This window comes from Dendropsophus ebraccatus, chromosome 6 (assembly GCF_027789765.1).
Source record: "Dendropsophus ebraccatus isolate aDenEbr1 chromosome 6, aDenEbr1.pat, whole genome shotgun sequence".
Lineage (NCBI taxonomy): Eukaryota > Metazoa > Chordata > Amphibia > Anura > Hylidae > Dendropsophus > Dendropsophus ebraccatus.
In genome coordinates, this window is record NC_091459.1 from 65,094,723 (window position 1) to 65,117,640 (window position 22,918).

At 40.8% G+C, this 22,918-nt stretch overlaps 1 protein-coding gene across 1 annotated transcript; it reads right to left on the bottom strand.

Annotated features, from left to right (window-relative positions):
* Nucleotides 1-1,622: 1,622 nt before the first annotated feature.
* LSG1 (large 60S subunit nuclear export GTPase 1) lies at nucleotides 1,623-22,905 on the bottom strand. The gene is made up of 14 exons (XM_069975071.1): nucleotides 22,633-22,905; nucleotides 17,484-17,610; nucleotides 14,559-14,679; nucleotides 14,046-14,132; nucleotides 13,871-13,957; nucleotides 12,536-12,596; nucleotides 10,775-10,951; nucleotides 9,595-9,948; nucleotides 6,272-6,373; nucleotides 5,225-5,370; nucleotides 3,701-3,822; nucleotides 3,543-3,622; nucleotides 3,013-3,186; nucleotides 1,623-2,684 (listed from the first exon to the last, which is right to left on the bottom strand). Exons 1-14 carry the CDS (start codon nucleotides 22,723-22,725, stop codon nucleotides 2,505-2,507), a joined length of 1,911 nt encoding a protein of 636 aa, XP_069831172.1. The 5' UTR covers nucleotides 22,726-22,905; the 3' UTR covers nucleotides 1,623-2,504.
* Nucleotides 22,906-22,918: the final 13 nt, after the last annotated feature.

Genomic DNA, 22,918 nt, shown 5'->3' on the forward strand with positions numbered 1-22,918 from the left:
TGAACATGGGCTGGATCATTAAAGGACAAGTGCCATGAAAAACTTTTTCCCAGTAATTGAAGCACAGTACAGAGTTATATAACTTTGTAATGTGCTTCAATCACCTATCTGCCTCCCTTCCCTGTCTTTTCCCCCCTCCACCCCCCACCAGGAAGTGTCCTAACTCACACAGACCTAATTACTGTCGTCATCGGGCAGCTCCTTCTTGTGAGGATGAGTCATCAGCAGGATGGCTTCTCTAGGTCCTGTTACACCCGCCTCCCCCTCCTTATCAGGTGACTCAGCTTGCTCAGCTCCAATTGTCACTTGCTTATCTTCTCTAGTGACATGACTCAAACTCGCTCCAACGACCGCTCGTTAACGATCACTAAACGATTTTTTTAAACTAACGATAACACATAACGTGAACGATATATGTAGTGTAACAATTATTTTGCGGTCGTTACATGGTCATTTAAAATGTTCGCCGGGGTGATCATGACCATACGACACACCTACTTTTTTTAAACCTTTTTACGAATGACAAAGATTTCTAATTTTACGAACCGATTAGCGAATTATCTTTCAAAGACCATCAACTTTTTTTTTTCGACATGCTGAAAAACAATTTGAACGACAGTATAACGATTTCGCCTTTGTAGTTCCCTCGTTAACACCAATTCCACGAAGCAATTATCGTTAACGAGCGGTCAATGGAACGAGTTTATGAACGTTAATCGTTCCGTGGAATAGGGTCTTGAGTCCATGGCAGCAGGAGAGAGTATGAGGGGAGGGGGGAGGCTGCCTATGTGCCGGAGTCAGTCGGAGGGAAGATAAGCAAGTGACATGTGACGGCTTGCAGTTGTTCAGCCAATGGGAGCTGAGCAAGCTGAGTCACCTGACAAGGCAGGGGAGGGGGGAGGCTAGTGTAACAGGAGAAGGAGCTGAGAGAAGAGCTTGGTGACGGTGACGACAGTCATTAGGTCTGTGTGAGTTTCTTACACTTCCTGCTGGGGGGGTGGAGGGGGGAAAAGACAGGGAAGGGAGGCAGATAGGTGATTGAAGCACATTACAGAGTATGTAATGTAATGTTCCAGTGGCATTCCTAATGATGAAGTGGGTGGGGAGGAAGGACGGAGGGGTGGTGCAAAGTTAGGGCACAGATACTCCCGTTGGGCACGGGGCTGATAGTTTAAAAGTTGTTTTTTAGGACAATAACTGCATCACCTGCCGAACGGACCCCAGGACAGATCTTGGATTAAAAGCTATCTGAGGGTACAAGTGGTTTGGGAGGGGAGGGGGGTCAGATTGTGGGTACAGAGTCACTTTAGTGTCTCTTCTGAGAAGCAGACGAGACACCTGTAAATTCTGTTTACCTGGATACAGCAATCTCTATCGCCTGCAGCTTGATAGTAGTTAGATGGCACAATCTAAATTGCTGTCGGCTGTATAACACTCTTTATTACCACATACTTTCTTCCTGAGATTATGACATGTACGCAGAATGGATTAAATAAAACTAAGTAATAGTTATAATTTCATTTAAATAATCCAAACAGTTTCCTGTTTATAAAGGTGATTATCAAGACTTTATTTTTTTTCTGTATTTTTGATACAAAAAATGGAAACATTTCATTAGACTATTAATATTAACAAGTATTATTTATTAGCTCTTATGGGCCAGTGAAAACACACAAGGTGACATACAGTGTACATCAATTCTGTCAAAGTAGGGTAGACAGAAACCATATTCCAGTTCTCTTTTCCCTTAGGAGGGCTGTATATTAAAGCAATACTGTCATTTATATTAACTTTTATGTGGCAGGGAACTTAAAATTTAAATGGAGTATTCTGGCCTTAGGTTAAAAATTATTATTAAAATGGTATTCTACTCAAACATAACGTTTGATATGTTGCTGCCCATGGTGAGGCTAACAATTCCTTCCATACTTGTTATTATGTGCTGCTTTCTGCTAGACACAAAAATCTGTGTGTAAGCCCCTCTCTCTGTCTCTCCCTTATACCCTCTCAGCAGCAGCTGAGAACTAGAGGAAGGAGACGGAATAGATAATAACAAGTATAGAATTAATTGTTTGTTTCACTATGGGCAGCAATTACCTTAGATGAGACATTGCTGCAGACAGCAACTCGCGTTTGCAACAAGTGCCCTGCTTCTGAAAAGAGAGATCGGTGGATTGGTGTTGTGTTGGTTTTTTTTCTTTTCTTTCCTGTTTTGTAAGAAGTACAGCATGATAATTATTTTTAGCCTAGAGCCCGAATACCTTTAAGAACCTTTTGTGAGCATACAAGGAAGCCATTTTGTGAGCACAATTGTGAACAATAGTTCAGCAGTAGATGATATAGCCACTGGAATGATGGCCGTGTTTATTGTACACAGCAGTTACAAGTACAACATGATTGCACATCTGCCATTTGGCAAAAAAAAATTGGAATATTAAAAATTGAATAGTATTAATAAAAATGTACAATGCTGTTCTAGATTTCAGCAGTCCCAGAGTTCACATTTATGCATCCAAGTGCTTGTAAAGCCTTCGTACTTTCTCTTTCTTATTTTTGTTTCCATGTTTTTTCCAGGGCTTTCCAGAAAGAGTCTCTGTGCTGGTAGAAGCTTTTGGTACTGGACCACTGCCGGGCTTGTATCCCATTACGGATTGCACACCTTTGGTCAGAGCTCGGACATTTTCCTGTAAGACAAAAAAGTTAAGTAAAAAAGAAAGTATGTACTGCATATCTGAAAATATCAATTTTGCTTTGCCCCTTTACTACCAACCACATTTATCACCAATTCACTTTTCACCAGGTCCCTAAAGAAACTGCATGGAACAAACTTGACACATGTGTGCTCATACCTTCCTGTTTAAACCATATACTGTACAGCTAGTAAAAAAACAATGACATTCCTTTTCACCTAATACATATTGATCTTCCTCTGTTCCCCTGCACCTTCTACTATAGTAGTCTTTCAAGTTACCATAGTAATAGGATCCAAGATGACCAATTTAAGAACTTTACCTGATGAAAAAAGGTTTTGTCCACTACATTCTCAATATGTCTGACTTTCTTGCTGCCATGCCCTTTTGCCTCTGCCTTGCCATCTAAAACATTGTTTTCCCTAAACAGTGAATGACGTGGCTGGAATTCTGAAGGGTCTGTACCAGGAGGAGGATGACAATACAGGAGTTTACCCTAAAATATAAAAAGCATTTTAATTATACTTTGTGATTTGATGGTATTAAACCAAAATCATGTATTTAAAAGGATACTTGTCACTTTGTGACCGCGTCAGGATACCACGAAAAAACTCTTGTAGGTACACGGTCCTCTTCTGACACGAGGCAAGGTACGGAACTCCTGGAAGTGCCATAGACTGCACTGTAATACACCTACAATGACCTCTTCAGTGCTTTCGGGAGTTCCGTAACTCGCCTTGTTTCAAAAGAGGACTGCATACCTGCAGGAGGTTTTTTTTAGAGTATCCTGCTGAGGTTGCGAAGTGAGAGGTATACTTCAATAATAAAATCAAATAAACCCCTAAGACATACATTGACATAGTCCTTCAATATATACCGTGCAGACCTTGGCTGATCAGGCTGACCATGTGCAGTCATAAAACCTCTCATATCTGCAAAAACAAAAAACTGTTGTACAAACCAGCATGATGTACAGCAATGAAAGGAAATATGTACATATTACAACTTACATCCGTATGCAGCTAACAGTTCTTCTGAAGTGGGTGCACGATCTTGATCCTCATCTTCCCGAGGTCTAATGATATTTATACCATAAATGGCTTCCAGCACATATCGTGAAATTCTCTGTGCGATGTGAGTACATTAAGAAATATATAATACACTTAAAGGGGTAGTGTGGCGGTAAAGAATTATTCACAGAATAACACACATTACAAAGTTATACAACTTTGTAATGTATGTTATGTCTGTGAATGGCCCCCTTCAACGTGTCCCGCCACCCCCACCCGTGTACCCGGAAGTGTGGTGCGCGATACATTACCTGTTACGTGCCGACCCCGTCTCCGATCTTCAATCAGTGACGTCTTCTTCGGCCGGCGAACAGCTCCGCGTCATCAGCTGCTTAGTCGCGATTGGCTGAGCACAGTTATGCTCAGCCAATCGCGGCTGAGCATCGGATGACGCTGCAGAGGGCGGCCGGCATTCGGAACAGTCGGAGCTGTTCGCCAGCCGGCCGAAGAAGACGTCACTGACTTAAGATCAGAGACAGGGGTCGGCACGTGACAGGTAATGTATAGCGCACCACACTTCCGGGTACACGGGTGGGGGTGGTGGGACACGGGGAAGGGGGCCATTCACAGACATAACATACATTACAAAGTTGTATAACTTTGTAATGTATGTTATTCTGTGAATAATTCTTTACCGCCGCACTACCCCTTTAATACAATCTGCCATTTTTTCAAAAGCACATTTTAGCAATCCTGTGTTGTGCAGTAATAAGAATGCGTCTGCTTTAGTGAACACTAGCCTTCCTTACAAAACTATCCTACACCATCTTTTCCTAATGCTCTGCATTGTGCCATTCCTCAGTAATTCCTCATAAGATGTAAGAAAAAAGAAAAAAAGAAAGCTAACACATTGTTCAATGGTTTCAGGAGGAATTTATCAATAGCTTTGGGTAGGTTATGGCATAAAATTGTTAGAAAGTTTTGAGCAAGCGCCCTTTTTTGCAATTTTTACTGTACTTTGTGCAAAAATATGCAACTGTTGTACACTAGGTTTCTGGTGATAAATTCCTCCATCGGACTTTATTAGGAATAGATGTATTTACTAAAACAGACGTATCAGAAGAATAAGGCTAGGTTCACACTGCGTTTTTGCAATCCTTTTTCTCATCCCTTTTTTGCAAAAAACGAATTAAAAAAACGGATACATTTGTGTGCATCCGTTTTTCCATTGACTTCCATTGTAAGAAAAAAAAAGGGAACGGATTTTTTTTTTTTTTTTTTACAATGGAAGTTAATGGAAAAACAGATCAAAACTGATGCACACAAATGCATGTTTTTTTCATCCGTTTTTTTTGCAAAAAAACAGATTGCAAAAACGGATTGCAAAAACGCAGTGGGAACCTAGCCTGATCCTTAAAAAGTATTGATATGCAATGCAGTATGTGTATGACTGAGTGCCTAATTACCAAAGCAATGATCCTCTGAAAAATGTTTTCACTATATATAGCTTTGCTTTAAAAGGATATAAGAGAAATTGGCGGGACATGGTCTCTCATCTGATCAATCGGTAGGATGCCGCTGCATATCATCTCTGCTTTTGTGGAAACAAATGAAGGCATCACAAGGCCAGGGCAGTCACAGAGGCACAAGCCAGGCTCCACATACAGCGTCTGTAGTGGGGAAAAAAGAAATAACACAAAACATGTCCAGTTAAAAGCTAACTACAAAGAATCCCTACTATATCATGTGATAACTAACTATTCACAGAATATACAGGGTTATGTCCTTACAAACATCTAACCCTGGTCTGTCCAGACAGGTCTGCAGCAATCAGAGATTTGCTTATTGTACTGTCTTTAATTGTAAGCAAAATGCCAGGCAGAATGTCTGTAGGTAAACCCTGGTAAAAACATGAAAAACCTTGAAAGACCTTCCAGATAAACAGTTAAAGGCGTGTGCCCATGTTATAATGCACCAATCATGAAGTGATGCCATATCCACTTGCCCTAAGACTTTGTAAGAAATTTTCCAATTTTTCCAAAGTGTTGTCTCAAAAAGGCAGAGGTCAAAGCAACATGAAAAAAAATCAAGTTTGCGAAAATAGAACAAGAACAAAAAAAAGTATCTTACAAAAGGTCCAGGTACTAAATAACCTATCCGAAATCTAATTTTTGAATGTAAAGCTGAACCCTCACTTTAAAGGGAACCTGTCACCCCCCCCCCCCCCGTGCCGGGACAGAGTAAGTTTGACCCCCCGCTAGAGACTCTTATACTTACCGCTCCTACCGCCCAGAAATCCCCGTCGGAAGCCCGGCGCGCGTGCATCAGAGATGAGTCCGGCGCTCATAGAGAGTGATGGCTCCATTCATTCTCTATGAGCGTCGGTCATAGAGATGAGTCCGGCGCTCATAGAGAGTGATGGCTCCATTCATTCTCTTATGCGCGCGCGCGTCGGGCTTCCGACGGTGATATCTCGGCAGCGGGAGCGGCTTCAGGAGCAGGACTTGGATAGTGCACGGGGTAAGTATAAAGGTAGTAGGCCTGGCTCTGCCCCGGTCCTATTTAAATTACCTGAAAGTGCTTTGTGTGGCCTGGAGTTGCTGAAACAGAGACCTTCTTGTTTCCAAGAATAGTGTTGATCGTTGAACTCTTACCAACATTGGGATAACCGACCTAATACAAACACAGTAAAACAAACAAAAAAAAAACTAAATGTATGCTATGCGTATACAAAGAAAACTAAGTCATTGAGTAGGACCGCCCATGTGACATCACATAAGGAGATGACAACTCTACAAAATGTGCATCGGTCACTTCTCGGGGGGTCTATTTGCCTTACTTGGGGGCTAAATGTTCTTTACAATAATGCAATGGCCTTAAGTGCCACACTGTAACACTGTAAATATATGTTATTTTTTGTTTGGCCTATGAGTCACTACAGCCATTTTTATAAAATGTCTCACGCCAGCCTTTTCCAGAGTCGGCAGGTGACAGCAGTGCCGGATGTTCCCGGTATTCTCTGCGCTCTTGAAAATCTCACAAGATTGGTTTGTATTGGTCACTGATCACTATACCCCTTTAGGACCGTGCCAATTTCCATTTTTTTCCCCTAGAAACCCACATGAGCCCTTATTTTTTGCGCCACTAATTGTACTTTGCAATGACAGGCTGAATTTTTTCATAAAGTACACTGCAAAACCCCCCCAAAAATTCAATGTGTGGTGAAATTGTAAAAAAAATACACATTTTTTTAATATATATTCCTCAAGTCATTACGATTACAACGATATGTAACATGTATAACTTTTATTTTATCTGATGGCTTGAAAAAATTCAAACCATTGTTAACAAATATATGTTCCTTAAAAATCGCTCTATTCCCAGGCTTATAGTGCTTTTATCCTGTGGTCTATGGGGCTGTTTGACGTATCATTTTTTACGCCATGATGTGTTCTTTCTATCGGTACCTTGATTTTTTCTGGATTTGATGCGACCAAAAATGCACAATTTTGCACTTTGGAATTTTTTTTGCGCTTACGTTGTTTACCGTGCGAGATCAGAAATATAATAAATTTTGGGCGATTAAACATGCGGTGATACCAAACATGTTTATTTATTTTTATTTATAACATGGGGAAAGGGGGGTGATTCTGACTTTTATTAGGGGAGGGGGCTCTTTATTAATAACAACAAGCATTTTAAATGCAGCTGTCAACTTTGACAGCTGTATTTAAAATGCTGATTAGTGGGCATCGCGATCGGACCGTGCCCGCTAATAGACGTGGTCCCGGTCTGCATGAAACACCCGGGACCGTGGCGGTTTAGAGCGGGGTCGCCGCGCGGCGCCCCTCTGAACTCCACAAGGTGACCACAGGGCGTAAATATACACTGTGGTCGTTAACCCCTAGAAGACCATGGGCGTACCTGTACTATGCCCGCTAATTAAGTAATCGGCTGCAGCTGTCAAAGTTGACAGCTGAATCAGATTACCTTATGCAGTCCTTCCCTGGTGTCTAGTGGGGTGGATCGCTCCTCCAAGGAACGATCCACACGTCCGGCTAAGGCCGGGGTCTGCAACGTAACGGCGCTGATCCCGGCTCAGCACTTGATTGCTTCCGGCTGCAGCAGTCGGAAGCAATCGAGTGCCTATCTCATTGATCTATGCTGTAAAACTATATAGCATAGATCTCAATGAGAGATCAGTGTGCTTATAGTAGAAGCCCCCTCCCCTAATAAAAGTTTGAATCACCCCCTTTTTCCCATGTTATAAATAAAAATAAATAAACATGTGTTGCATTGCACAAACTATTAATCAAATTCCTGATCTCGCACAGTAAGCGCAAAAAAGAATCCCAAAGTGCAAAATTGCGCATTTTTGGTTGCATCAAATCCAGAAAAATCGGGCTGTTGCCGCTCATCAGTGTGGAGCATGATTCTGGCTAGGATTTCACTGCATTGAGCGCTTTAACCAGCAGCTGGCAGTGTTATTGTTTGCATGGTCTCCCTGAGATCAGCGATCTGTTTCTCTGATAAAGGATGAGACTGCGGTGCACACAAGCTTGAATCCTGCAGCATACATGTTTGGAATATGGGGGTGTGGTCCATATGTAAAGCTGCCAGCCTTAAAGGGAAACTATAAGCAGGTAAGACGAATCTAACCTGCTGGTATGTCCCTATTGTGAATGGGTCACTGAGGAGGACAGTATGTCTCTTACCTTCCTTTTCTGTGCAGTTTTTGTGCTGTTAGTAGTTGAATCCTTTGTCCGGAGCACAGTTAGGAGCACTGCCACGCTCCATCGCGTGATACCGGCTCGGTAATAAATAGATCTGGTCTGCAGCAGACCAGAGTAATACAGCACTGATCTAATGAATCAGTGCTGTATTGTGTATACTACACTGATTTATATGATAGATCAGTGTAGTCGAATTAGAAGTCCCCCTTATTACCGTGTAAATTTTTTGTTTTTTCCTTAATAAAAACAACCTCTTCCCCCCTTTTCCCATTTTATAAATAAAAATAAACAAACATATTTGGTATCGCCACGTGCTGTAAAAGAAAATGATTTGCCCTGTGAAACTGACATGTTATCTATGTTCCTCAAGTCAGTACTATTATAACCTTAAAAAAAAAAAACTAAAATGTTTTAAATTGCTCTATTCCTTCCTTATAACGCTTTTATTTTTTGGTTTGGTCCATTAATTTATTGCGCCATGCTCTGTAGTTTCTATAGGTAGCTTGCTTGTGTACAGGCTAACTTTTTTTTACAATTTTTCCGGATTTGATTTGACCAAAAACCTGCAATTTCTCACTTTGGTAGGTTTTTGTGCTTATGCCATTTAAGGTGAGAGATCAAGGATCTGATGAAGGGGCTGGCGATCCAACCACTTGACCCCAGGTTATGGCTTTTTCAAACCATTTAAATGCCGCTGTCAGTTTTGACAGAGACATTTAAATGGCTAATTAGCGTCCCCAGCGCCGCTGTACAGAGAGGGCTCGCTGTCACTGCCTCCCACAAGAACCACTGATTGTTAGTACATAATGATAATCTACATTTAATTAAGGACAGAGTAAATAAAGGATAAAAGGAATAAACCACCAGTGAGAAAATGATGATCATAAGGGGAACTGCCATACACGTATGCCTGAATAAAGGAAAGGTTTACAGATCTGCACAAAGTATAAGATAAAAGAGCCACACAGACATGACCCAATTCCTATTTAATTAATCTGATCTATTACATATTTACATTCAGAAAGTTGGAAGGGACTGGAAAAATACAACTCCACACTGCTGTACACCTGGAACGATTTCTGAGTGCACCAGCAGATGTGGGTGAATGCAGGACAAACCAAGGAAAAAGTTAGAAAAAAAATCAGTAAGATACCTACTCACCAGCCCTACAGTGATGTGTTCCTCTTTAACCCTCTTCCCAGTATGCACCAATTTGAAAATTTCCAGGAGTTCTTCTTTTTGCACTAAGTGGCTTTCATTGGTGACAGGTTTTTGCTCAGTTCTTTCAGAATCATGCTCTGGTATAACTCTTTCTTCCTCACCCTCAGCATCTTCCGAGCATGTCTGCCATCCCTCATCATCTTCACAGTCTTCATACTCATCACTTGTGTCGCTTGCCTCATGGTCTCTTGTAGGCACGGCTTCTGGTTCACTTTCATCCTCCTCATTTTCACTGTCCTCTTCATCTGTAGTGATACTATGATTATGCACATCAATCTTTTCATCACCGCTTTGCTATTAAAAAAAAAAAAAAAAAAATAACAAAGACACAGAAGAATAATGAGGATACCATGTCCACAAAAGTTTTGGATAAAAAGCAGATTTAGATTAATTTATGCTTAGAGGTATGTTATATAAGCTGAAAAGGGAGTTTACATATAAAAATATAAAATACATGTCTATATCAGTAGCAAACACCAGGAAAAAGGGAGTCTTCTGCAAGATGAGCTATCAGCGCAAATGTTGGTGTGATCACAAGATTTTACTAGCTTGCAAGTTCTCTCTATAAACAGCGTGTTTTACATTTGTGTAAGATATGTAAACTTATATGTGTAACTTATTTTAGCTGTATTTGTCATCTATTTATGAAGCTACCTATAGCTCTCAGTCAGGAGAAAGAAGGCTTTCAGGAAATCAAGTCTTCTTAGGTCAAATTCACACATCAGTGTTCAGTTTGTGGTTCATTAGGATGCAGTGAGCTCTGAAAAAGCTCAAGCCCTCCATTAATGTAGTGATATGGCTGTGTCAGTGGAGTAAAGCAGTGCTTTAGCTGTTTCGGAGCTCATTGCATCATAATAAAGTAGAATACAAGCAGTCCTGTAAGACTTGAAAAGTTCAGTGGGATAAACTTTAATGCAAAGCAAGTGATAAAAAGGTTGAAAGATTTGTTTGGAATCAGAAAACCAGGAACTAATGCCACCCCACCCCAAATAGCAGGATGCCTACTCAAGGCCCTCTTCTATACAACACTGAATACTGTCCTTAAAATACATGAATGAGATAAATTCATGAAAATTTTATAAATACAGGATACACACATTTATACTAAAAAGAAACACACCCCAGCATCTTCAGAAAGTCTCTGTGCCTCTGCCAGAGCTGACCAGAATACGACTTTAACGCCTTCTTTTTCAAAATGGGCTGCCCAGGCCTGCCGCTGGTCTTCAGTTAACAAGTCTGCCTTGTTTATTAGGATTATATTTTCTTTTTGTGGATTTACTTCTTTGACATATCGCTCCTGAAAAAAATGAATATGTAAAAGAGGCATTTTGCCATTAGAACTGTACTGTGGTATGCTCTACTCAAGTCAGAAAAAAAAAAAAAAAAAAAAAGTACAATCATGTAAAGACCCGTGACTACAACTGCAAAAATGAATCTTGCATTTCTGAACTCATGGGGAGGTCCCAGCAGTCATATAATTATCCTCTATCGTGTGAACTGGGGTTAAGTCTTCATGTGACAAAACTAGAGACAAGAGAATTTACAGTACAAACGAAGCTACTCGCTTTGTTAGCTTGGCAACATACTTATCAGCCGGCTTATGAAGTCCGTGCCGTTCCTCCTAGGGTGCCTGGAAAAGCTAGATCAAGTCCGGGGACTATAATTTTAACGTATATGATGTATCATACAGTATAAAGGTGTTATCCAGTGCTAGAAATACATAGCCGTTTTCTTCCAGAAATGCAGTTCACGCTGCTTTTTTGTGTACTTTCTACTTTTAAAGAGACTCTGTACCCACAATCTGACCCCCCCAAACCACTTGTACCTCCAGATAGCTGCTTTTAATCCAAGATCTGTCCTGCGGTCTGTTCGGCAGGTGATGACGTTATTGTCATAAAAACAACTTTTAATCCGGCAGCGCTGTCTCTAACGGCCGGGGCTTACATTTGTAAATGCATTAGGCTGGCACCATCTCTCTGTCCTTCCTCCCCACCCTCCTCATCATTAGGAATACTCCAGGCAGATTGCTTCCTATTCCCCACCTGTGGCAGCCCGGCACATGGGCTGGATCGTTAATACACCTGTGCAAAGCTCAAACAGCAGTAAGGGTAAATTCACACGGGCGTCTCGCACAAGAAATCCGCAGCTAATCCGCAATACACATATTATTCTTATTATTAATAAGATGTGTATTGCGGATTAGCTGCGGTTTAGCTGCGGATTTCTTATGCGAGACCCCTGTGTGAATTTACCCTAAATGTTCCTGGATCATTCCTAATAATGAGGAGGGTGAGGAGGAAGGACAGAGAGGTTGTGCCAGCCTAATGCATATACAAATGTAAGCCCCGGCCGTTAGACACAGCGCTGCCAGATTAAAAGTTGTTTTTATGACAATAGCTGCGTCCCCTGCCGAACGGACCCAGGACAGATCTTGGATTAAAAGCAGCTATCCGAAGGTGCAAGTAGTTTGGGGGGGTCAGATTGTGGGTACGGAGTCACTTTAAAGTATAAACACTTTTTATATTGTTGAAAGCGATAAAAATTTATACATTAAACAAATTCTAAAAACAAAAGCTGCTGAATGTCAGGAGACTGCAGGAGGATATGTTTTTTTTTCACTGACTATAAAGAAAGATGGATTGTAACAAACTATTTTTTTTCGGAATACAAAAATATAGTTGACCACATTTTTGCGTACACCAAAAAAAAAAAAAAAAAGTTAAGAAACAGTAAAATGTAGACAGAAAAGCAGTGTGAACCCATCTTCAATACAATGTAATCTACAAATCCTCAATAATATGCATCAGGTCTTCTCAGCCTAATTTCCTTTTTTTTTTTTAAACTTGGGGAAATAAATATTAGTAAAGATTCTTAAACTTACCAAATCCTGGCATCTGAATAAGAGAGGATTTCTGGCATCCACAATCTGCACTACTACATCACTATGAAAAATAATAAAGAAAGAATTGCCTTTTTCTGAAATTTTACAGAAGGTAATAAAAGTAAAAAAAAAGGTGTTTCCATACTAATAACTATTTTAGTTATTTTATTTCACTATTCTTAGCTTTTCTTATGATTCACAGAACGTTAAAGGGAATCTGTCAGCACCCAGACCTTACCTGAGGTGCTGACAGTCCAATTGTGAGCATGGCATGCCTCACCCCTCCTTTCTCCTCTTGATGAGGAGGGAGGAGGGAATCAATGGAAGAGGGAATCAATGCTGCACGGCCTCCTGCTCGCTCAGCTGTCAGCCAGGGTCTCAAATTGCAGATCAGTCCTTTGTCAGCAGTTTATGTATGAAAGAAATACTAAAATAAAATGTGTAGGAGCTGTGGTCTAGGGGTAAATCAGCTGTCTAGAGACCGCCAGCAGTTATTTCTTTGTTTTGAATTTTTTTCTCATTATTGTATCATTGTATCACAAGTGCAAAGAATCCAAATTAGGTCAAAATTAGTTTTTAAATTCGTTTTTTAAAACAATGATGTGAAAAAAAAGTTATATCATTGTATTGAGAAAAAAAAACAAAAAAACTACCACCTACAGCACACTGTCACCACCTCAGGTAGGGCCCAGGTGCTGACAGATTACCTTTAAGAAGTGAATTACAAGCTTGAAGCTCTGAACTTCAATATAAATATTAAAGGGGTGTTTTGGATTCAACAAGAAAAGTTCTTTTTTGTAGAATTATGTAAATTATACAATTTTCTCATATACTTTCTGGATAAATCCCTAACAATGCTTAAGATCCCTGCTTGTTGCCATTAAATGTAAACCTTCAATGTTTACTTACAGTGAATAAAAATCTGTCTTGGTCCTGTGATGGACTGGACACACAAGTACAGAACTGGTTACGGAGCTGTATCATGCACATGTGTGTCAATCACATATCCATGTGTAAATTTGTATCTTTTGGAAATAAACAGTGTGAGCATCTACTGAATGACTGCAAGCAGAGATCCTAAAAACTATGAAGAATTGATACAGAATGTAATAAAACAATTTAGCGCTGCTAATCCAATCACAGAGACAGCAATGCTAGACAAATGCCAAAGTAAGATAGGACACAACAGTTAGTGAACAGGCTGTATACAGTCATCTAGTACTTATCCTGATATGAGGATACTCTAGTGTTGTATGTGTTATAATCCCCAGGTCATGCACAAAATACATATCAAGTCTAACTGTATATAATTCTCTCATCAATGACAATATTTACCTCCTTTCTATGACTCTCCAGAGTTGACGCCAGAAATCAAGATTGCGCTCAAATGGAGTAAGAATTAGTTTCTTTTCTTCTTCAAGTCTGGTAAAAGGAAAGAGAGAAAAAAAGTTTTTTCTGTTTTCCATTGTACCATTGTCCAAAATCCACACTGTATTATATAGGAACTTACTTAGCGAGCTGGCGCCTCCACTCCAAAAAGTTCTCTCTCTCAGACTGCATCAGGACTTCAGCGCTGGTACTTTTATCCCAGTGTGGTCTGTAAGACAAAAATAAAATGACATTTCCATAATTCTAAGAAGGACAAGAAAAAGATAGATTTTATGTAAGGTTCTCCTCACATGATTGCAGGTTTTCTATTAAAGAATTGGGGAAAAATGCCAGAAAAAAGGTCAATATGCATATAGACATAACATTCTGGTGTTTTTACCTCCCTTTAGAAGTCTATGGAGGAAAAACAGCAATGTTTCTGTACAAAGAAAAATACAGGTCCTGCTGCGATTTCACAAAAGTTCAAAAACTCCCTGTGTTTATTGCATTTCATTTTTGACTCTCAGCTAACATCCGTCCGCAGCATTTTTGACCCCAGAAGAAAAGCTATGTGCCAAATTTTGGTGTTTTTGTGTAGTTTTCCAGGTCCAGGCTAAGGATGCACAGCAACAGCAACAAAACAACACGTTCTTACCTTCTTGGGATACACAAAAACTGCTCATTTTCTTCATGAAGTTTACTTATTCTACTTGATTCCTCAGATGTTAGCAATCCTGTCCTGGCTTCAGCTGGGACAAACTTAATATTAAGTTTCTCTAGAATAGACATCAAGACAGAGATCTTATATAAGCAGTAGTAACAAATGAGGTATATTTACACAACTGTCTGTGGCAGAAACAGCTGGATCCAAGTATTCCCAGGACTGGATCCAGCTTTTCACTGCACCCAGGAAGCAGCAGCACAGAGCGGTATTGAGTTAAAAGGCAGCAGGCTGGAGGTGACAAGGGTGATTAAAGTTGTCACAGGCCTAACAATGCAGTTGGGTCCTGCCTTGTTTCTTCTCCATCACTGTGAGATCACCCTGCACGTGTACAAAAACTCACTACTCAGTTTCCTGCTGATATCGGCGCATGTGTGTATCCTATTATGTTGAAAGCGGGTGGCCAAAGTCAATGACTTGATGCATATGAAGGACCTCACTTCGTGTATCCACTCTAGAAATAAAAAGATTCACTCTACCTGGTCGTCATGGATGCACTTTCAGAAAACTGATGTCTATAAGGACCTTCTAAGATCCCCTGCCTAGTCTTTTCAACTCCCAAAATGACTTGGATGGTGTGGTGGAGCCGCTTGTGAGCTCCTACATCTACCCCAAATCCCCCTTTCCCCATCCCCTTCCCTTTTTTACCCTCTCTTTCTCTATGTGTTTTTCACCTCCATTGCCTTTTTCTGCTCTCTTTGTTCTACCTTTCTGGTAATCTTTACCAAATAAGACTGCTTTGGTGGTCCTTCCCTGCCTTTGGCTGATCCGTTTATTTTTGACCATTCTCATGTATCTGTTTTTGCATTCTTTCCCGTTTGGCTGACAGATGGTGTTGGCTTCTGCTGTACACTGTTCAATGTTTTCGTGTAAATTTCTTTTTAAAAAAAGGCAGCAGGCTGATGAGCGTATTGAAGAGTTAATGGAGCGCTTCACTTCGTCATTACTGTAAATTCGCTCATCTCTAGTGATACTACTGAAAGTACTGTAGACTTTAAAATCTACACAGCAGTCATTATTCTGCATGGATTTGTTTATTAATCTGCAGATTTTTCCACAGCATGTGAAAAGCGTATGAATTGCCATACTCTCTTGTGATGGAAGTAGAATGCCATCAGATTTTTTAAAAACGTGAAATTTTGAATATTTTATAATTTGTTTCTATTTTCTGTCTGTACCTTTTCAAAGTTTCTTTTGAATGGGTGACATACCCGCAGCAGAATTTTCATTCCGCTGCCAGTATGTAACCCGGCCCCTTTAACCCCCTGCAGCCCGCGCCCAGAGCAATCTTGCCCGAGCTGCTTGTAACAGCATTTAAAAATATGCTTTACCCTACTGACTTGTATGAAAGTTGTATGGAGGTATCTAGGCTTGCTTTGTGACTATTGTAGCCATTATTTTGAAATGTCAAACTTTCAACTGGTTGGGGCCTGGGTGCTCAGAATCAATGATTAGCTAAAGTTAAAAGAGGTGTGCAGCTTTGCGCTTCAAGCCCTGGCTCCCAGCTCTATCCCTTCCCAATGAAGCCCATCTCCTGCAATAACTCAGATAAAAAGTGAGCTGGGAATGCACTCCAATCAGGGTAGCTTCACACGTACCGGATTAGCAGCTGATTTCACGCTGCAAGTTTGCAGCGAAATCTGCTGGGATCCTGGTACAGTGAAGTTGAATGGGTCACATACCCGCAGCGGAATTTTCATTCCGCTGCCAGTATGTGACCCGGCCCCTTTAACCCCCTGCAGCCCGCGCCCAGAGCATACATTACCTGCTCGGCGGTGCGGCTGCATGTGAGGCTCCTGGCCGTCGCCATCAGCCAATCAGTGCTGCCCATGCACTGATTGGCTGATAGGGCCCGATGGGAGTCGGGAGCCTCACATGCAGCCGAGCAGGTAATGTATGGTCCAGGCGGCGAGCTGCAGGGGATTAAAGAGGCCGGGACACATACTGGCAGCGGAATGAAAATTCTGCTGCGAGTATGTGACCAATCCAACTTCACTGTACCAGGATTTGCAGCGGATTTCACTGCAAACTTGCAGCGTGAAATCCGCTGCAAATCCGGTACGTGTGAAGTTACCCTCAAAATGTTTTGCATGTCTGTGCGACAGTAATTAACCGTGTTATTAATTAATTAATAACAGTCATTATGAATTGTTATGTTGAATTTTCAGGAATCTTTTTCCTAACAGGGTAAATTCCTAGTTTTTAGCATAATAGGAGCAGAAGGGCCTAAAATAAAAATAGCCTATACTGCTATATTACTGATGTGTGTGTGTGTGTGTGTGCATATCATATATGAATACAGCCTATATTTAGTTGCAGTTAAAGTAATTTTTATTTGCATAGTTGGTAAAGCAGATATAAAATAACGTTTCGGTCTATACGACCTTCATCAGACTCATAGGATATAGGATATAAACGGTGAGAAGTCCTGGTAGAACAGCTTGTGAAACAGCTTCAGTGCTGGGAGTAGAAGTCTTGGTATAGGCACAGACTGATAAGTCCTGGTATCAGTAGGAGAGCTGTGCTAGCTTTAGTGTGATGGCGGCAGGAGCCTTGCCTGGACTAGGAGACGCTGTCAGCCTGTGCCTATACCAAGACTTCCACTCTCAGAACTGAAGCTGTTTCACAAGCTGTTCTACCAGGACTTCTCACCGTTTATATCCTATTCATGATGAGTCTGATGAAGGTCGTATAGACCGAAACATTATTTTATATCTGCTTTACCAACTATGCAATTAAAAATTACTTTAACTGCAACTCAGTGCAGAGTACCTATTTCCATGTATATCTGGGCTTGACCCTCCTCCGGCACCACTGCTACTAGTACGTGGATCCACGACACAATATTATTCTCCTTACCTGCTACAAACTCTGTCCCAGCTAACTCTGCCGTGGCAAGAAAGTCATCGAGAGAGCTCTGCTCTGTTACAGATTGGAGATTCAGCCTGCCCCAGTCATAACCATCATTTAGTTCACTTGTGTGCAGCTGCAAGAGATTTAAACACAAGTTTCAAAAGTTAGAAGAAAAACTATTGTTTCCAGGTGTAAAACAGTAGTTTCTGTGAAGCTTAAAGAAAATCTGTCAGCAAGTTGTCCTATCTAAGGGTAGCATAAACTAGTGACACAGAAGCAGAACAGAATGCTGTATCACTAACATTGTTCTATGCAGCTGATCCAGAGATCTCCTCCTGAATTACATGGACAATAAGAAGTCCTCTCCATTATGTGTTTGAGCCCAGTAGTCCTGGATATTCATGAGAAGCAGAAAACTCCGCCGACCAGCTGCTGATTGGCAGTTATCTATCCATGCTGTGTATAGGCAGTCACCTGTCAATCGGCAGCTGGAGGGCGGGGGGAGCGGTGTGGTAAGAATTCTGCTCTTCTGCATTAAGGTGAATGGCTGAACAAATTAATACACACATCTGTTCAGCATTTATATCACTAGTCATTTAAGGTGGCATAAACCTAGTGATAAATTCCCTTTAACCCCTAGCCGCAGCATGCAGTTATAATACGTCATGGTAAAAGGTTAGTTTCAGCACGATGACGTATTATAACTGCGCAGCTTCAGATGCTCGCTGTTTACACAAACAGTGACCGGGAGCCGCAACTAAACTGTCAGCTGATAGCTGACAGTCTAGTGTAACTGCCACTGGACACCCAAAAGAGTTCCAGCATCGGCAATTGCCGGCATTGGTGGATCGGTAACTGTAATTGGTGTGGTAAAAAATACATAGGATTACATTGTAATCTCTGCAAAGAAAATGCAAATTTTAACTTTTCACTCTTACTTTGCAGCTATTCCTGTGAAATGCCCAAAGGGTTAAAAAACTGTGTGACTGTAGATTTGAATACTTGAAAGGGTGAAGATTTCAAAATGGGGTAAATTATGGGAGTTTGTAGTATACAGGCCTCCAAAATATACTCCAAAACTGAACTGGTGCCTAAAGAATTTCTCAGTTTGAAATTTTCATGAAAAATTTGAAAATTGCTACTAAACGTTAACGGCCTCTATCATCCTAAACAAGTAAAAGCACGTTCACCAAATGCTGTTATTATAAAGTAGACATGTTCTAGATATGAATTAATAAATAATTTATGTAGTATTACTATTTTCCTTATTGCCAGAGACTTTCAAATGTAGAGAAATGCTATTTTTTCAATTTTTCGCAACATTTTGGAGTTTTTTCACAAAAAAATTCTAAAGTTATAAACCCAAATTTACCACTAACATAAAGAAGAATATGTCACGAAAAAAAACAATCTTGGAATTACAAGGATTGGTTAAAGCATTCCATAGTTATTGATGCTTAAAGTGACACATGTCATATTTGAAAAATTTGGCCGTGTCATAAATGCCAAAACTGGCTGTGTCCCCTATGGGTTAAGGTAAACCTGGATTTCCCATTTAGGTTATGTTTACACAATGTAAAAACAATGTCTGTTGTTGTTGTACAAACAACACCCATTATTATTGAAACAACGTTGTTATGAAATATGCCTGTTGTTTTTACATAGTGTGAACATAGCCTTGGGGTGGATTTAAAAGTTTAAGGAGAGGCACCATGCCAGACAAAGCTTATAAAGTCTTTTGCCTAGTGCAGGGCATTACATGAAGACTTATTTACAAAGTGAGCCTCCCCTTTATGCACATATACCCTTTATCTATTTCAGTCAGTCTTATCAGAAGGTCAACCTCTGAGAACCTTGCGAAAGAATGACCCTGTCACCAGAAAATGGTTACAAAGAAGCATCTGACAAAATTCTAAATTCAATGGATCTCAACAAAGATAAAGGGGTTTCTTGAGATATATATTTATAGTGGTGCATTGGATTACGAGCATTAGTTCCAGGAAAGCGCTTGTAATCCAAATCCACTCTTGAAGCAAAGCAAATTTTCCCATAAGAAATAATTGAAATGCAGACAATTGGTGCCGCACCACAAAAATAATGATTTTTTTTTCTGAATAACATGTAGAACAGATGGAACAAACATTTAGAAACAGCAGAATATGTGATATTATAATGATAGGAAACACAAGGGCTGACAGACTGAAGAGAGTATGAAGGAATGAGCAGGGTACAGGGTGAGCACAGTATAGCAGCGCACTCTGTCCGGGGAGAGAGGGGTTACAGCTATGAAGAGATTACCTCCACAGTCCTGTCCTCTAATGCAAGTCCCAGCCTGAAGTGGATCTGCAATGATTTAGAAGGGGAAGAAGACTTCCTGGGTCAGAGTACAGTGTATATACAAAGCGGTACCTTGGTTTAAGAGTAACTTGGATTGAGAGCGTTTTGCAAGAAGAACTCAAAGTTTTTCAAAATTGTGACTTGGTTTGGGAGCTCCCTGTGCTGTGTAGAAGGGCATGGTCTGCGTGGTCTACAGCACTGTACTCTGACCCAGGAAGTCTCCTTCCCCTTCTAAATCATAGCAGATCCACTTCAGGCTGTGGCTTGCAATCCGGGACAGGACTCTGGGGGTAATCTCTTCATAGCTGTAACCCCTCACTCCCCAGAGCGTGCTGCTATACTGTGCCCACATCTGCCCTGCTCCTTTAACCCCTTAAGGACCGGGCCTGAAATGGCCTTAAGGACCGGGACAATTGTCACTTTAGCATTTTTCGTTTTTTCCTCCTCACTTTCAAAGACCCATAACTTTTTTTATTTTTCCACCTACAGGGCCATGTGAGGTCTTGTTTTTTACGGGAGCAGGTGTACTTTGTAACGGCGACTTTCAACCTGTCATAAAATTAATAATGGAACCTCCAAAATATCATTTAAGAGGTGAATTTGGGTAAAAAAAATGCGATTCCACAAATTTTGGGGGGCTTCCATGTTTATGTAATGCACTTTACAGTAAAAATGGCATTTTTCCTTTATTCTATAGGTCAGTCTAAACACAGGTATAGGACGCGTTTCGGCCAAGCTCAGAGCTGATGAAGGCCATGCTTGGCCAAAACGCAACCTACTTGTACCTGATGCTTTGTGCACTACAATAAATTAGCTACATTATCTGGTGAGTGCCGGGTCCTTTCTACTATTATATTCGGTTATCCATTGCCTCGAGCACCACCGCTATGGAAGTGCCGTCCCCAACACACCCTTCATGAAGACAGTGATATGCATGTTTACTAGGTTTTCTAAAGTTTTACTATTTTTATTAGCAGTAAAACTTTTTTTTTGCAAATAGGCATAAAATGGCCCTATTGTAACTCCTATCGCGCTTTTATTTTTTCACCTACAGGGTCGTATGGGGTGTTTTTTTGGCGCCATGATCTCTAATTTTTATTTATAACATTTTTTCTAGATCAAACGTATTGATTTTTTATACATAAAATAAATTTTAAAAAAGCAATCTTTGCGTTTTTTTCACCGCTTTTTGTTCACGCCGTTTACTGTGCAGGAACAATATTGTTTTATTTTAATAGACGATTACGCACGCTACGGTACATTATATGTAAATTAACTTTATTAATTTGATGTGTTTTATGTACAAAGTGGGAAGAGGGGGTGATTTTCACTTTTATTGGGGGAGGGTCTTTGGGAGGTTTATTAAAACTTTTATTGTTTTTTTTTTTTTTACACTTTTTAATTTCCCTTAGGGGACTTTTACATTACTATATTAGACCAGTAACACTGATCACTGCTATGCCATAGCATAACTTCTCATACAGCCTGCCTGTGGCAGACCGAATCAGAAGATTGAAGACTGCACGGAGGAAGGTACGAGAACTCCGGCAGTCTGCTCCGGTAACTTACACTTAAACGCGGGGGGTTAATGGCGGGTGGCCGAGCGTTTGCGGTGGCCCACCATTGAGGGTGAAGGCCTGGCTGCAGATAGCAGTCAGTCCTTACCTGCTATGGGGCGAGCTGAGCCCGCTCCACAGCCCGGGACCGCGCCAGGGTGTACATTTACGCCCTCCTGCGTTAAGGCCCAGGCAGTGGGGGCGTAAATGTATGCTTGTAATTTGGATTACAAGCACAGTCCAGGAACAAATTATGCTCGTAATCCAAGGCACCACAGTGTGTGTGTGTGTATATATATATATATATATATATATATATATATATATATATATATATATATATATATATATTAGTTATTGTCACTGATTATGTATATAATATATTTGGAACACTAGGGGTAGCAATTTTAAAGAAAAAACATAGCCCCTTGAACATGTTTCTCAGCTTCTTCTTCAGGAAGCATTGCTATCACTGATTGATTGATTGCTATTCTCCCTGAAAACATGTTGAAGGGGCTGTTTTTTCTTCAACAAAATTCTACATAGATTGTAGCCATGTAAACAAGCCCTAAAAAAATTGTCTATTTATCACTTATTCCCCTCCAGTATATGTGTATGGACTAGGGATGACCTATTACAGACAAATGATTGTATAGTGGGAATAGATAAATATACCAAAATGACATGAGATGTGATCTAGAGGTTTAGATTATGTCTACATTTATAATAGACATTCGTACAGTGGACACTGTGTATACGGCGCGTACAGTGGACATTGTGTAAACGGCGCGTACAGTAGATATACATGCAGTGCATACAGTGGACATTGTGTATACAGTGCGTACAGCAGATATGCATGCAGTGGACATTGTGTATACAGTGCATACAACAGATATACATGCAGTGCGTACAGTGGACATTGTGTATACAGTGCATACAGCAGATATACATGCAGTGAATACAGTGGACATTGTGTATACAGTGCATACAACAGATATACATGCAGTGCGTACAGTGGACATTGTGTTTACAGTGCATACAACAGATATACATGCAGTGCGTACAGTGGACATTGTGTATACAGTGGAGAGTTCACAATATGTACAATAGATATACAGTAATGTATAGAACGCATAAAGTGGATATATTGCAGTTATTCTTCTCGGCCATCACTAGCTAGCCCTACGCAGCAATGACAACACAGTGACATGTGGTTTTCCAGAGCAGGAGCAGTGCGCCCCCAGCTGGCAGTGTGTACTCACCCAGGAGTCTCTGCCCCGCAGCCCCCTCTGGCTCTGGGCTCGTTCCTTTATCAGAGCTCTCCCCAACCCACATGTTGCCTTCTTTTTCCCCATTACATCCACATGCGATCTACACAGGAAACTACGGAGCGAAAATGAAATCACGCAGGAAACTGATGCGGTGTTGCATCAAAATGACTCCCCTGAAGCCGCACAAAGGTTCCGCGCAGTAGTTAGGGGTCGCTGACACAACTGTAACCGGGGTGCAGCGTCGTATACTGGGCAGAGGTAATAGTTATTCTCACCT